Source organism: Symsagittifera roscoffensis, chromosome 10 (genome assembly GCF_963678635.1).
Source record: "Symsagittifera roscoffensis chromosome 10, txSymRosc1.1, whole genome shotgun sequence".
NCBI lineage: Eukaryota > Metazoa > Xenacoelomorpha > Acoela > Convolutidae > Symsagittifera > Symsagittifera roscoffensis.
Genome location: NC_087071.1, coordinates 12,012,980 through 12,029,374, shown reverse-complemented (window position 1 = coordinate 12,029,374; position 16,395 = coordinate 12,012,980). Strand labels below are relative to the sequence as shown.

Here is a 16,395-nt window from a genome sequence, read left to right as displayed (position 1 = left end):
TATTATTGTATTCTATCAATTTAAGGCTTTTTTGAATGCAGGAAAAATTGTAACATATTCGATGAAACGGAAACCCCGAGTATCACTTAATGAGTATCATCAGATTTTTGATTACTCTTAGTGCGTTCGACAGATTGTCGGCCAAGAACCAAAAATACTTCCTACAAAATCTAGTTAGGACCTCTCTGTGTGCAATGGAAAACTTTGAGGCTTTACTGAAAATTTTAGAATTTTAGTCATGCTTTTAGGGATATATTTTAGGGCAGCGAAAAATAAACATTTTCCGATAAAAGTAAAAAAACAATTGAAGAAATTGTAAAGATAGAAAATAGAAAACAAAATAACAGTTTTATAAGCAATATTAATTTCACCTTTAAATATTCAACGTCTGTTTTGCAAACGCAATGGTAAAATTTTGAGCGTAATGAAAGTTGTTTGCCAATCTTTTATTACTCGCCGGGAAAAAAAGGTTATGAGCAATTAATATCTTTTTTAAACGATCATAATAAAACAATTTGATGTGTTTTCTGTTTGGCTTATAATCGAGTTTCAACCCATTATAAAATATTATAATGGGTTAAATTGGTTTCTTTTTCGTTTGAATTATAATCGATCACTTATCCTTTATTATTGATTATAATGGGTAAACTTGATTTTTTGGTTGGTGGTTTAAAATCGACTATTGGTCCATTATAATAGATTATAATCGATTACATTGAATTCTTTTCTTTTGCTTGATTTTTAAAGGATTATTCATCCCTTTTAATCGATTATAAATTGATTTCTTTTTGATTGGTTCACAATGAATTTTCACCATTATAATCGGTTAATTTTTAGTTTTATGGAGGCAGACTATGAAAATACATTAAAATCGATTACTTTCCAGGGCAGTTAGTCATTGCGCTAAGTCACACTATTCTTTCAGTCTGCATATAGGAGATTGATTTTGTTGCTTTCGCAAACAGTTCAAAGACAGATCCTTCGATTGTCTAGTCAAAATTTTGAGAAGCATCGATTTGATATTCCTTCTTTAGTGTATCAAAATTTCGCTTTAATAAATATTTAATGAGCAAATTTAGCTCAACTTGAGGGTATGAATTATTTATATGGTATACATATTTATATAGTAATTGATAATATTATATTTATATAAACTTTATTTATATTATAAAACTAATATAATTGGTATGAATAATATTCAGTTGAATGGTTGTATGTAGTTAGTAATACACCATACGTGAGCATTATAAAAGCTTAATAGCATGTAGATTATGATAGCATGTAGATTATGGTCTTCCTTTTGAAACCCATCCAGCTCCTTGTGATTACAAAGCTCCTGAATTCCCACCAGCTGTTCCAAGTTTAAACTTCCGTCAACGGAAATTGATTTCGAGATGTTCTCCGATTTTTTGGCGTTGCTTTTGACGAAAAAAGTTAATGTGTACATCTTTGATGGGCTGGATATTATTTTGACATATGCAGATACACATTCCCCCAAGCTTTTTCCAATTCCATTTGGGTAGATTTGAAGAGCCAGTTTTATGGTTTTGCCAGCAGGTGGAATTAAATCAACGGTTTTCGTTTCCAGTTTGAGCGAGGTCGATTTCAATCTCTTATCATTCGTTTCGTTCGTGCAAACTCCGAGCAAGTTTCTCCAATTAGGAAGCTTGACCACTATTAAGTTTTCGTTTGTGAAAACCTGTTGAATTAATATTTTGTCAACCATCTTTGAATTCCATAACCCAACGCAATCTAAATGACTTTCAGACAGCGTATCACGTTTCTGAGAAGCCGCGGTGTGATCAAACGCTGCTCGGGTTTGCTCATTTAACTCATTTCTGCTTGCATACTTCTGTATCGCACTTTCATCGGGAAAATTTTTTCTCCACTTGTCAGCAAAGCACGACTCGTTTGTATTGATACTCCCTGTTCGGAAAAACCTCGATGGGTAAGAACTGCTCAGTTTATTTTTGGACTCAACGAGCGAAAACCCACCCACCGCTCCGCTACTGTCACACTCCACCGGTTTGAAGAACGCATTATTCTGCAATTCGGCTAAAACAGAACACACTTTAGTAGGACTCGGTCTACTCAACGACTCAAGCTGTGCCAGAAACTTGTCGACGTAAGAATGTTTTTTTTAGTGGGATTAAATAGTATATCTCTAGTTTTTTGAGCCTTTAATGACACCAAGTACTGTCTGTGGTATCTTTCAACAAATGCCTCTATTGCTGTACTCCGATATTTCGTGACTATCTCAGACAGGGCCTCCATGGATGATTAACTGCTGAGTCTGCAGTTTGCGTTATGAATAATTCAGGATCGAAGCCCTTGACTGGTACGTATTCCGACTGATATTGAGTATGGACTTTTAACTTAAGGTTTTTTTAGTTCAAATGTTTTGACGGCACGCGTTTGGTTTGTTTTAGGCGACTCGGTGAATGTCGATGATTGATGTCATTGATTAAAATGATGAGTCACGGACCACGCTTCCACCTCGTCTTGCGGTTTGGGTTGTTGTCTGATTGTATCAAAAGTAAACTCCAAAATTAGTAACAGATCTCAGGGAGCGGAAGAAGTCCATTGAGAAAAATTTATCAGTGCTATGTATTCCCCTTTTCTTTTCTTTAACTATGCTTCTACATTTTAACAAAATGGTAAAAATCAATGATGTAATACGCAGAAGGTAAAAAGAAGCCATCAAAGTATGTTTTTTGGCTTCATGGCAACTCAATTTTAAAATTTATACATTATATATATATATATATATATATAAATATATATATATATTTATTTATGTAAACTTTTATATAAGTATACATTCACAAACACATACACACATTAATATACATAAAATTATTTTGACGTGTGTAAAATCAATGATTTTTTGCCTTTTGGGCATTACGAAGAACAAATCTAACAGCACTATTGATTTTTGCAGCTGAATTGAACTTGTTGAAGATTTCTTCAAGTTACTCTTTGATATTTTTACTGTGGTATCTAATTTGACATTTGAAAGTTAAATACTTAAGCTCATTCATTCTCCATCTCAATACCAACCAGGAAGGGTTGACAAGCTCCCAAATCCTCTCTGAGTTTCTAATCATCTTATCTTTCTTCTTCCACAACCTTGTTCAAGTCCACTATACTATCACGTGACTTCCGTTTTTACGCTCCATGTTCTTTTTTGGATTTTTTTTTGGAGAAAAGTAACTCAGAAAATCGTTTTCGCAAGACGAGCAAACGTTTTATTGCTTAAAACTTGAGAGAGCATGCTTCTTAACTTTGTGATAATTCTTTTCTTGCTTATTTTGAGTGCAATCTTTACAATGAGGACAAGAAATAATTCCTGCCTGGCAACTTTTGCGGTGTCGAGCAGCAATTTAGCGAATGTATATGTTTCAACAGTCACAACACTGCACTCTCTAAATTAACTTCAGCGAACGAAACTAAAAAATGGAACTTTAAAAAGTAATAAAAACAAAAATTTAGTACTTGGTACACATCAAATTGGGAAAAGTCCCAAAAATTTAATTGTCACAGATTTTTTTTGCGTAGATTTATTATTATTTTAAAAATTTGAGCTTAAAAAGATTTTTTTTTCATCAGAAAGCATTTTTTATTTTTGTTATTGCTTAAAGAAAATCAACCATCCTTGTTCGAAAACATCCAATCGGAAATGAACAATATTATAAATAATTTATTTTTGATTTCTATCATTAATTGATAATACTCTATTAAAAAACACTCTCCATGAGTTACTTTACAAGAAGAAAGAAAAACTCCTATTTTTTTATTGACGGAATGGATGTTGACTATTATTTTTTCATAATTTTTTGGACGTTTATATAGTACAAAATATAGTTCTCCGACTAAATAAATGTCTTTCAGAGAAACTTACTCGATCATTAAGAGGCCAAACTAAGCATTTTGTGCATTGTTAGCGGATTCCGCAACAAGGACGCTCCCTTTGATCCGACAAAAATTTCAATGTTTAAAGACTTGTCTCTGGAATCCAGGAACATGCAGACACAAAATTGTGCTCCTATCTAGTGCACAGTTTGGCCTCGTAATGATAAAAGTGTTTCCTTTTGATCCACATATTGTGAATGAAAGCTTTAAACCTACGGCTGAATTAAACCTGACAAAGTTTCGTTTAGAACCTGACATAGAAAGCTTGAAGTTGATCAAAAAGTCGTAGGATAATATATCAAAGACTCTTTTTATCTTCTACCCGATAACCAAATTTGTCACAGCTTCCCAGCCAAACTCTTTGTTCCCTCATTTCTTTAAAAAAATTTAATTCTAAAATCCTGCATGGTCAGGTTTGGTATTAGATTCCCAGCAATTTGCTTCAAAAAATTTATCAACTATCTTCTCAAAGAGAACATTTCTCATTTCGTAACTATCCTCTCAAAATTACATCAAATCAAAGAACCCGACAATCAACTTAAAATTCAGCACTTCTTCATTGACTGTATAAGAAAAATTCAATTGACTTGGTGAAAAATTTTGCAGAAAAACTAGTTTTTTTATTTTTTTTTCGTTTTGTTACTTATATCGGCAATATTTCTTATTTTTAGCAGCAATCATTTTATGGTCATTTGTTTTTGCAGTTTCTTTTGTGTATATATTTTTTTAATTTGGAAGGTTTGATTCCTGAAAAAGGAACATTTTGTCTGATTGGATAGGACAACTTAAAGCTTTAAATAAAATGAATAATTTTTGCGATTGGAAACAACAAATTGAAAAAATTGCTTTAAATGGAATTTCATTTCTGATTGCATACATTTTTTTATAATAATTTTCATGAAAAAAAAATGAATTCTGATTCGATGAGTTATTCGCCATTATAAGGAAAATCTTTTCCGATTGGTTTAACCCACACTTTTGAGTTGAAGGTAACCATCTCTCTAAGTAAAAAATCATTTCGTTTTCAGCTTTTCTCAATCAATTACCTCCTCTCTCAGATCCAAATCAGTCATATTTTTTGCCTTTACTCGGCTTAACTTTGCTAGCTTCGTTTTCTCAAAAATGGCTTAATTTTGCTTGTTTTGTTTTCTCAAACAAGAATCAAGACAATACTCACAATCCTTTCGTAAGTTCGCCGTGCTGACAACACTTTCTTTGTTCTTGGACAATTCAGCCAGTTTGTTTGTCATCAAGCTGTCTTCAGTCGCTGCTCGCATTTCACTAATTTTGTTTTCAAGAGCTCTCTGATGCTGCTGAGCTTGAGGCAGACTTAGCAATTGATACGAAAAAGAAGAAGACTCACATTCTAATTTCTCACGTTCATATTTTTGCTTTGCGTTTTTCAGTTCTTCTTCCAATTGTTCGATTTTTTTCTGCAAAAGTGTTAAGCTGCCTTGTTCACTGAGCAATTTTTCTTGATCTTCTGTTTTCTTTCCGAAAGCTTCTTGTTTTTTAGCAACTTCTTCGTCTTTTGCAGTATTAAAAGTATATTGCTTAGACTGAAATTGTTGATTTTGCAGATCTAACTTCAACTTTAGATCATTAAGCTTCACCAGTTCCTCTGCGTGGCGTTTTTCCATCGACCTGTAGTCGTCAAACCGCGCCTCGGGCTCTTTTTTACTGAAACAGAACCAGCATTAGAGTCAGTGGGATTGGTATATGAAATTTCATTCTACTGATAAAATGGTTTAATAAATTTTGAAGCTTGAACAACTAACTTTTAATTTTTTCTAACTGGTTGCTTTTTTATAACTGATTACTCATTACTGGCTATTCAATAAATGTTAGACACAGCATTACGAATTGATATTGACAAAAGGATATTTATAAAGTTCCCTTAAGGAAACCAATCAATGCAATAAAAATAGTTTTTTTCTCTTAAGTTTTGTGTACATTTGTACATAACTGACTCTGTGATTAAAAATGATGACCGAAAATGTTTTTTTTTATTCCGGTAATTCTGAAAACTAACACAATGGTTTTATCATTTTGATACCCTTGTGATAAAACCATTGGGTAAATTAAAAAAAAACAATCCGATGAAGCCATTCATTAAGTTATGTTGTTTGCTGCTCACATATTTCAGATAAAGAATTCAATCAAGGTAGCTTTAAAACATTTTGTAAAAATGACATTTGAAAGTGCATAATAACCCAAGTATTTTGTACGCATCATTTTGTATCATTTTGAATTATGGTGGCTCTATTCATAATACTTTTCTTTCATAAAAATTTTGGCTGAATTTGTTTGAAAAAATTGATGCTGTCATCAGAAAACGCTTGTCTTACAAAAGGTATCACAGGCTTGTTCTAATTTTTTTCTTAAAGGTCCTTCATCAATCATCAACTATCAAATACTTTGTGTCTGCAACGAAAAAAGTACGGAACTCCTAATCTCCTAAAGAATATGCTCGACAGTTTTTTTACATAAATTCTATATATTGAAATGTTTGACCCGCATTCTTAGTTTATCGTAGTGATCCCAATTTTTTTTGGCTCCCTTTTCTAAGTTGTAAAGAAACTCATATATCATTCTATTGTATAATTAGAGGGAAAGTCTAACCCCAAGGCATTGAATAATGCGATTTTTAATTGTAATTTTACGATCAAGCATCAAATACAGCAAGGAAAGGAAAAAATATGAAACAAGTTTGCGCCAACAAAACTCAATATGCGTCAAGGTTTCAAGAATATGAATGAATTTGGAGAAATCATTTTCAAGTGGAAAAAATGAGAAATGTTGAAATTTATGTGAAAGAAAAATAAAATAAAACAAAAATGTGCATGCTAAGACTTTCAAATTTTTCTATCTAAAAAACGCCCCCATACAGGGGCGGATTTAGGAGGAAGGGGGGGGGGCGGGGGGGGGGGGGCTGACGCCCCCATCCTTCAGGGATTCGACCCCCTGCCGACCCAAAGGGTCCCCCCTTTGATACTTTTTAAGAAATCAATTTTTGGCCGACCAACCCTAAAAATTTTCTAAAGGCAATTTTGAGGGGGGAGCGCGCGCCTTTGGTCGACCTAAAAAATAAAAAAGGTCGTCGAAATTTTTTTGAAAATCCGCCCCCCCCCCCCCCCTCGAGAAAATCCTAGATCCGCCCCTGCCCCCATACCTCCTCCTTGAATAACTTTTCTATCATTGCTCCTTTTCTCTATTGTTACGTCTCTAGTTCAATAACTCACTATTTATGCAAAACAACGAGAAACAGGCAAGGTCGAGTTTGTAAAAAGCCATTGAATTAAACAATGGAACTGCCCCTCTGTATAAAACAGTCTTTCGAATTTTATCGTCCAATTGCCAATTCAGATTGAGACGCATTACCAAAGAGGCGTTACTACTTTTACATTTTTTTAAAACACATATTTGACTGACCGTGAAGTTAGTTTTTTGGGCGCGATGTTTGTTCGGCTCGATATTTGTTCCAAGAAGATAGATATACCTAAGAACACTTTTTTGATCACCATGTTTTTGTTTAACAGAGGTTGCATTAGATAAGGTGACATTTACTTCGGCTTAGGAAACCTTTATCTTGTTTTCAATTTCTCTGTTCAAAGTTTTTTTCTTATTATTTAAGTTCGGTTTCTCAATTTTTGCTGATTCTCACTTAAACTCCTTAGTCCAAATGAGATCGCTCAGTTGATGGAACCCCACCTCCTCCATTTTTACACCCTCAATCACGCTTACATGCACAATCCCACGTGGGTATGGTAAACGAGGGGAGGTAAGCATTTTTTACTAAAAACTTTTGGTTAATTCATTGTAGCAAATGCTTTTATCAATGTTAACTTACTTAGACGCCGACTCCCATAGCAGTTTATTCTTCTCCCTTTCAGCGTGTTTCTCCGTGTCTGTCGGAAGACCGGGAGTCGTTTGACTCTTATTCCAAATTTGCTCCATGCTCTTTCGAAACACACTCTGCGATGCTTCCTCATCTTCCATTTCATCCATGTCATCCATGTCCCAACAGAGTTCTAGAAACGTCCATTTAAAACTTTACTTTGTATTTATTAAAAGATACTGAGCGAATTTACTTCCTGTCAAAAAGTGTTGCTAGTCGTCTTCAGCAGTACTTGTGCTTTCATTGTAACTGGCCCTCAATAATGGAGTAATTTATCTAACCTGTGGTTCTGGATGTGGTGTCGCATTTTGGCAGTGTGTGGTGGTGTACTTTGGGGTTGTCTGTGAGTCTGCTAGGCCCCGGTCCTCTTTCTGCCGATGATCCGACTTGAGAAAAAAAAACAAATTTTTATCTCGACATACGTTTACAATCCTGTTTAACTAAGATTTGTTTCAAGAGACTTTGCAAGAACTGAAACAAACAAATTGTTGTCAAGCTTGAATAAACATACGCTTTAAACGCTTTTCTTTGGAAAAGAAACAAAGACATATTACTAATGAATCCATAAAAATGACATTAAAAAAACGGCGCTGCTATTGAGTTTTGGTCTGGATCAGGAAGCGCGCGACTTTTTAAGTCTGGAAATGAGTCTGGGACCTCGACCCGGGGAACATAGGATTTATACCTGCATTTCACCATCATCTTAGAGCAAAAACCAAATTGAACTAGCCTGAGTTTGAAGTGAATGACCCATCTCTCATATATTTTTTAAAACCTTCGCTTAAAAAAGCCTCATCTCCTCGAATATCCGGAACCTGGAGATCTTCTAGCTGAACTGTAACTTCAACTGGCATTTGACATCTTTTGACTGGGCATTTTCTGCTAGGCAAACCCAAAACCCGATTTGCACAGCGTTGGGGGGATTCTGGTCCACAAACCAAATGACCACAGGGAAGTCTGCGGGGGTCTACGAACTTCTGCATGCATTGACTGCACCACAACTGAGGGTCGGTCGAGTGGATTACGCCTACTTTGGAACTCGCCGCGGCTCCCATTAATCTAAGTTTTCTAGGTTGCTGGCATTGAAAAATTTTCAAAAAGTTAAGCAATTTATTTTTGAAATATAAAGAAGTTCAAACTGCTTCGGAGAAAACAAAACGAAATTTTACTATTGGTTGTTCTCAGTCATAAAACAAATCATTTCCAGAAATAATAATTTATCTTATGCATTTTTTCCAAAATAAGAATGCTTAAAAAATAGAACTGCAATTGAGTTATTTGTTTTTCATTTAGTTCAGATTTCAAATAATATGAGAGGAAATTTCTATTCAAAACTGAGGTCAAAAACTTTTTCACACGGTATTTATTTATAGTGTTGCGTAGCTACAGAATAATTATGGTTTAAATTTGAAATCTAAATACAGTAAGCTAATTTGCGCGATTTAAACAGTAAGCGTTATTTAATCAATTAATTAAAACATTGAATAGACTTTTCGTATTGGCTGGTTTTTTCTTGAGTTTATAACGTCTTAACTCTTTTTCACGTTCACTCACGTTCACTCAATGTTCACATTCACTTAATGTGGTTCTACTTACTACTTGTTTTCAATGTGATTCTTTTTTTTCGGCAACTTTACAATTAAATATAGTATTTGATTGATTAGTACGCTTTTGGCATGATCTTTGGTAAAGTTACCGCACCATATGTTTTGTTCAAACTTTGTACGTTCAAGACAGATGTATTTTTAAGGAGCAAACATGGATCCCGTTCAACAAGGGTCCGTTTAAGGAATTGAGACTTAATAAATAGGTTTTAGATTTAAGAGTTTTAACCTTTCTATTGTATTTAGGAGGTTCTCACTTTGGTTGTTTTCGTTCAGATTTCACCGCTAGTTGATACATATCTCGATCGTCTTCCCAAGGAATCGTCCCCACGCGAACTAAAAATTATTATGATCAACCGCCAGGGCAGAAAATGATCTAGCAGAAATCTAGGGGTGTTAATACAGGTTCTTTATATCAAAGAGGAGGTAAAATTTTCCGATTTATCGTAAAATCATTTGCTTACCGAATTACATTGGCTCGACAGCTTGAGATGTGGGGACCCATATTGCACCAAACAATGTAGAAAAAAGATAATTTCCTTCATTCAAACCCAAATTAAGACATGAGAACCCTCTTTAAAACTGCAGCTTTTTCTAAGTTGCACCCGTTTTGCATTGCTTGAATGAATTTGAGGTCAGTTAAGAGGAGTTTTTAGTGAAAGTTTTCTGAGAAAAAAAAGGAGACATAGCTGATTACAGACAATTTTTGTCCCAAAAATATTTGATCACTTAATTTACAAGAAAAGATCACGTAGATCTCAATTACTCCCCCCCAAACACAACTTTTTTTTGATTGGGACGTTTCACTCAGATTGGGAAGGGAAAACTTGAATGTGAAAATTGAATAGTAAATTAACAAATGAACATATAAAAATAGAATAGAAAAGAAAAAGTAGATTTAGAGTTTCCAGAATTGAATGAATTCATTGAGAACTTTTCTGAGAATGCGACAAAACGGGCACAGGCGGGTTCCCGACATGATCAAAAAAGCGGAGTGTACCTTACGTGATCCCGGATTTTAGCGAGTTTGCAAAGTCACTATTTCGGGAGGCTAATTCACGAAGAAGCCCTTTTCCCTGCTGAGGTTGTACATTGCGCTTCAGTTTGTTTCAGGTATTAGCCGCCTTAGCGAGTCTTTCCGGAGCTTTATAGGGTTGACTTTCTGCGATTCTGTCGCCCACACCAAAGAGATTGAATTTGTAAGGTATGTCGGACTATTGGCGACTCCTCATGGCACGATTTTTGCCCTGTTCCTGCTGTAGTCCTGGCTTGTCCGTTGTTCTGTAGTGAGGAAGTTCCCCTCTAATCCTTGAGCTGAAGGACGAAAATGTACAACATTACCGCGTGCTAACGAAAATTCCGTGTTAGATTTTCGTCCAAAATGAAGTTCGAACGGAGATTTTTTTAATGTGGCGTGATTTGTTTTCCTGATGTCATCAATGATTTGTTGTAACGTCGATTTTGAATATATTAAATTAGGATATATTTTATGTGTCGACTTTTACAAAACTCACAAACTAAAGCGCTTTCAAATCTGGTACCATGGATATGTTTACAAGTATAAGACTTTAGGAGCTTGACTTTCTTTTTCGCACTTGTCTTAGTTAGCATAATCGAAAGATATTTCGAAAAACGAGTTATCGCAACTAGGAAACATTTTTGCCTTCCCTTTCGTCAATTAACGGGCCCGCAAAATCGAGTTGAATTTCTTGATTACGAGCTGAGAGCAGCGGTCGTGGTTTAGCATAACGAAAGTTAGCTTTCGAAGGTTTGATGTTCTCGCCAAACGAAGTACATTCCGGACACTTCTCAGAGATATTGACTATTGGCTGTTTCATTAAGGGCCACCTTTTGCATTGCGCCAATCATAGCTGCCTGTCCTGGATGCGATCGATGAAGGCAGGCAAGATTTGCACTCCTGAGAGGCTCCGGTATCGCAAGTTTTTTGTCGATCAAGATGCAATTGTTCGCTACAGCTGCCTTTGGCCACATTCGTGCCAAAAAAGCCCCCAACTTGTTGAAAGATTGCACATCCTTGTTAATGATTGCCGTCCGCATTGTGCCCAGAAACTGATCCTTTCCAATGAGCTCTGCGAGTAAATCGACATCGATCAGGCCCGGGAGGCCAACAACAAGCCGCTTCTTCAGCGTGACGAGAGGTTTGTGACCGTTGATAGCATGGACCCCCACGTTGACCATTGCTTGTTGTCGGTTTTTCTTGGCCAATCTTTGCCTCCTGCATTTGTCTAGAAGTTGAGCCAGTCTTTTTGGAGTAGTCTGTCCGCGAGCAACCACAAAGCGGTCCTTGGAGTGTCCTAATCTGGCCTTCTTGCAGGTGCGTTTAGTGAGGTTAGAGATATTTGTTTGAGATGTATTTATTGAAAGACTTTACGATGAGGTGTAAGGTCGGATAGAATGATTTCTCTTGCAAACATGAGGTTTACCGTATCTTATTTGCATAACGGACTGTGAGTGGTCAAGCCAATTCGAGCATGAACAGTCGACCTCTAACGGCGAGTTTGAGAAGCATAACTTCTGCATACTGAACTGTGATTATTAAGCCATCGAGAGCATGATCTAGCGAACTCTAGCGACTATAAACTGTTGTAAAAAACTTACAGTTTATCCTGTGATTGGATACAGTCTTGGTCAGTTAATCCGACGCTCTCTAGTGTCGACGATATCAATCGGTTACTGGTCTCTGATTGGTCAGACGTGACATATGTTGATTGGTCAATGTTGTTAGTAAAAGGCGACCAATTTCGTCTGAAACATTACCAGACGTTTTGATTGACTGAAATTCAGTTGGTCTGAAATTTTACACACAGACACTACTTTTGCCCGCCCAGAGAAATAGATTGAGCTTAAAGCATTAATAAAGGCCTGTGTTGATTCAATGACGAATAACTCGTTATAAGATGGCGGTAGGGGAGCTGTAAAGGTCGGGTGTTTTGACAATACCGAGAGATGTTCCCGGTACGGTTGTTTAACCTGGTAATGGAACGGAATGAGGCGATCCGCCCACCGAGAAAGTCTTGATTATTAAGATTTCATTAAGTGCATAAATAATCCTTCATTAAGTGTTTTATGATCCTTGAGAATCACATTACTTTTTCCAAGTAGGTAAGTGCGGAAACGTTCGCACGCCCAGACACTAGCCAAAAGTTCTAACTCACTTGGGCTGTATTTACTTTCTGCTGAATTAGGAAATCTCAAAGCAAAAGCTATGGGGGCCCGAACATTCGGTTCCACCTTTTGCTCTAAACATGCTCCCAGCCCACTATGACTTGCGTCACACTTGATCTAGAAGCTTTTGAATTATCATAATGGTAGAGTTTGGGAAAAATTGCCATAAGGTCTAGGATACTTCTAAAAGCTACGTTTTGTTCTTCACCCCACAGAAATGATTTCTTACTGCACGCTTTTAACGATGAGCAAAATGAAACCGTGTACTTGTCTTGTGGAGATGTGGCCTTGATATATGAAGCGTTTGTGAAAATGAAGCGTTGTAGATGTGAATATGAAGCGTTACATTGTGAAAATAAAGTGTTGTAGATGATTTAGATTGCCCTTAAATGATCTCAGTTGTTTGAGCGTTTTTGGTGGCATAAGAGACTTAATGGCCTCAATTTTTGAATACTTCGGTACGTAACCGGATTCGTCGATTTCATACTCCAGTCAGATAAGTTTGTCAACTACTGAGAACTCACATTTACTTAGTGTCAACACCCATCCTTCTTAATCCAATCCTTACATGACTTTTTTGACCAGCTTGTTTTGGTCCTGAACCCCTTTTTTAGTGACCACTAGGATATCGTCTAAGTAACAAGTGACTCCTTCCAGCCCCTAAAGTGTGCAATCTACCGACGTCTGAACTTCTGTGGGCATGTCCTTCAAACCATTGAAGCCGGTTTTGAATCGATACAAGCCGGTTGCTTCTCCACACAAAAAGCTGGAATTACAATGACTACTAGTTATATCGGACAAAGGTTGCTCGCTAAAATCATACTTCGGTTCAAGAGAGGTAAGCCACACCTTACCAGGCGTGTGCTTAGCGATGATTTGAGCCGCCGAATCGATCAACTCATTCAGGTTGGGCATCTGGTATTTCTTCTTCCAAATTTGCGCGTTCAAAGTTTTTGCGTTAAGTGCTATTTTTATTTATCTGTCTTTTTTCGCAGTTAGCACGATTGGTGCAATGAAACGATCCGTTGTACACTTATCTAATTTCTCAATGTGCTTATCTCTGATTAATAGCTTCATTTCAGCGTAACCCAGTCTTGTATGTGAATGGAAGGTTTTCGGCCTTTAACTTGTCGAGGATTGAAGGGTCTTTAAACTTAGTGAATACCTTATGATTTTTTGACCTCCACAATTGACTGAATACTCCAGGGTACATGTTTACAAAATAGTCTCTCCAAAACTTGGAAGTATGTTCAGTTCGATCGGTTTCCGTTGAACTGTTTCGATCCCCAACTTCTCATGAAAATTTAAGCCCAACAGGTTGCGCGTCTTGTTTTCTGACACAAGGAACCGAGCCCCTGCAATCTTCCATCCGTGCGACGCAATCGGGATCGGGATTTCGAGAAAACCAAACTGCTTGATAGGTTTTTTTTATTGTAGTGAACATATATGATCCCAATGGTTGCATCGAAACGTCCTCAAATTTAGCATTCGGTGTCTTTCTCATAAATATTTCTGCTGTTCTGTTGTTCAAAAATGAGACTGGACTGCCAGTGACCACCAAAAGGTATTTACAGATCGCAATTGGATACTGAGGCTTCTGGTATTCCTTCCTGTGCCCTTAAAAGTTCCACATTGATGACTTGCACCACATCAATCGCCATAATACCGTAATCCGGTTCGTTGTTTTCCCTACGTCTATCAAATCAGAATTTTGATCCGATTGCTGTTCGTCTTAGTGTACCATGTTGACTCGGCGCTTCGTGGTATTACAAATGTTAGCAAAACAAACCTTCTTTTTGCATGGGTGGCCTCTCTGGCCGGACAAGACCGACGATGGTCAAGTGAAAACGGATTGCCACAGAAGTAACAAGGTTTTGACTGACTTGGGCGTTGATTAGGCCGATTATGACCTCCCCCTCGGATAACGTTTGATTAGTTCCAGAACTGCTGTACCGAGGATGTAAATTCTTGTTTACTCCGCATGGAGTTACTTTTCGGTTGTTGCCGATTGGTTGTGCGGTAGAAGTTTATGAAATTGTTCTTAAGTTTTGGCCCCTTTTTCACTCTCTAACACAAGTTGTAAAGTATCTTCGAGGTTAACCCTCGCCTTGATCAACTGTCGTTGTAAATCAATGTCCCTAATGCGACCAATAAATAGTTCTGTGAGCGTAGCGTTTTCCTGTTCTAATGGCCAGTTTATAAGGCAGTTTGTGCGCTGAGACGTGCTTAAAAGGAATAAAACGAATTTTTCTCTTGCATAAAAATTGTATTGTAAAGCTTGACCCGCTCAACGGTGTAATACCGCTCAGCCATGAACAGATCTTCGCAACTCTTGTGAAAATCGAGGAACGAGCATGAATTAAGGTCCAAATGTGGATACGAATCTATTAACCTCTTCTTTCCCTCCTTACCTAGCGAGAGAAAGAGTCTGGATTTTAGACGCACTTCTGCCTCGTGAAAACACCAACCGTCTCCTATCCGAGGACATTTACATCTCCTCTTCCCACTGTACACGTCCATTCGCCTACTCGCGGCTGCGTTTCGAAGATCTCAATTGACGACTTCTGTTCATTGCATCCCCCTCTGACGGTCCCGGAGCTTCGGGTTTAGGATACGGTTCTTCCACTAAAGTTGCTGGAGCGACTAACACCTCCCCAGGTGAAATGTTGTCAATCAAGCTTATGGCCGAGAATAACTGTCCCACCGATGTCTCCCAAATAAAAGTGAGTTAACCGATGATTTAGCCGATCAGAAAGGAGGGATTCCAAGTAGGTCAGTCCTGTCTTCATTCACAGGAACTGTTGGCTACGCCATGACATTTCGCTCAGGTTACGGAGTGAAAACTTGAATGTAAAAATTGAATAGTAAAATAATAAATGAATATATGTAAATAGAAGAGAATAGAAAATGAATTGACCAGAAACACATAAAAACCAAAACATCTGATGAGCTGGTTGGAAGCTCACCAAATCTACTGGGAAAGATGTTTTCTTTTAAACAAAATGCTCGAAATTGTATATCTCTATTTCAACTATTGTCTTAACACTAACATTTCACGAAAATTGAAGATGATCATGGAGTCAACTTCGAATCAACGAGCGACCAAAAACATGATGGGAAGCATCCGAGATGAACCAATCAGGGAAGCCGTGAGAACATTTTTGCTGGAAAAGAATAGCGGGTATCAACGACATTAGACTGGCTTCTGAGGCTCGCGTGTCGGAACAGGAACAACAAGGACACCATTGAGGGTTCGATTATCACCGCGAATCCCTCAGTCGAACCGGAAGATTCAGAGCAACTTTTATTGAAATTTATTGTTTTGCAACAATTGTTTTTTAATTTTCAGCCATCAAGACTGAACAGGCACTGAGAAAAATGGTTTTGGATCGGTTTGAATTAATTTTGATTCGATTTAAGATTGACCCAAATTGATTAACAATGTACATTTTACAAACTTAAAAGGATTTTAAATTGATTTAAATCAATCTAGTTGAAAATTTTAAATAGATTTAAGTGCCTAAAAAATCGATTCAAATCAATTTGGATGGATTTTCAGACTCACTAAATCCATTTTCTTGCTAAAATACCTAAGATTTTACATAATAGATTTTGAATGATTTACATAAAACGTAAACTTTTTGAGCTTGCTTTTTTGCTCAGTCTTGGCGTTTGAATTTTCGTAACTCTGGTATTGTAATTAAAAGATTTCGGACGACAAAATGGAACATAATTGTTAGATTTTGATACCCTTAGCTTAAAATGAAACATTTTTGTTTGCAGTTAATTTTGGAT

At 36.8% G+C, this 16,395-nt stretch overlaps 1 protein-coding gene across 1 annotated transcript; it reads right to left on the bottom strand.

Annotated features, from left to right (window-relative positions):
- Window positions 1–1,198: 1,198 nt before the first annotated feature.
- On the bottom strand, window positions 1,199–8,865 carry LOC134854978 (uncharacterized). The gene is made up of 5 exons (XM_063871357.1): window positions 8,541–8,865; window positions 8,092–8,196; window positions 7,763–7,943; window positions 5,090–5,592; window positions 1,199–2,055 (listed from the first exon to the last, which is right to left on the bottom strand). The coding sequence occupies exons 1-5, from the start codon at window positions 8,863–8,865 to the stop codon at window positions 1,199–1,201; spliced, it is 1,971 nt and encodes a 656-aa protein (XP_063727427.1).
- Between the last annotated feature and the right edge of the window lie 7,530 nt (window positions 8,866–16,395).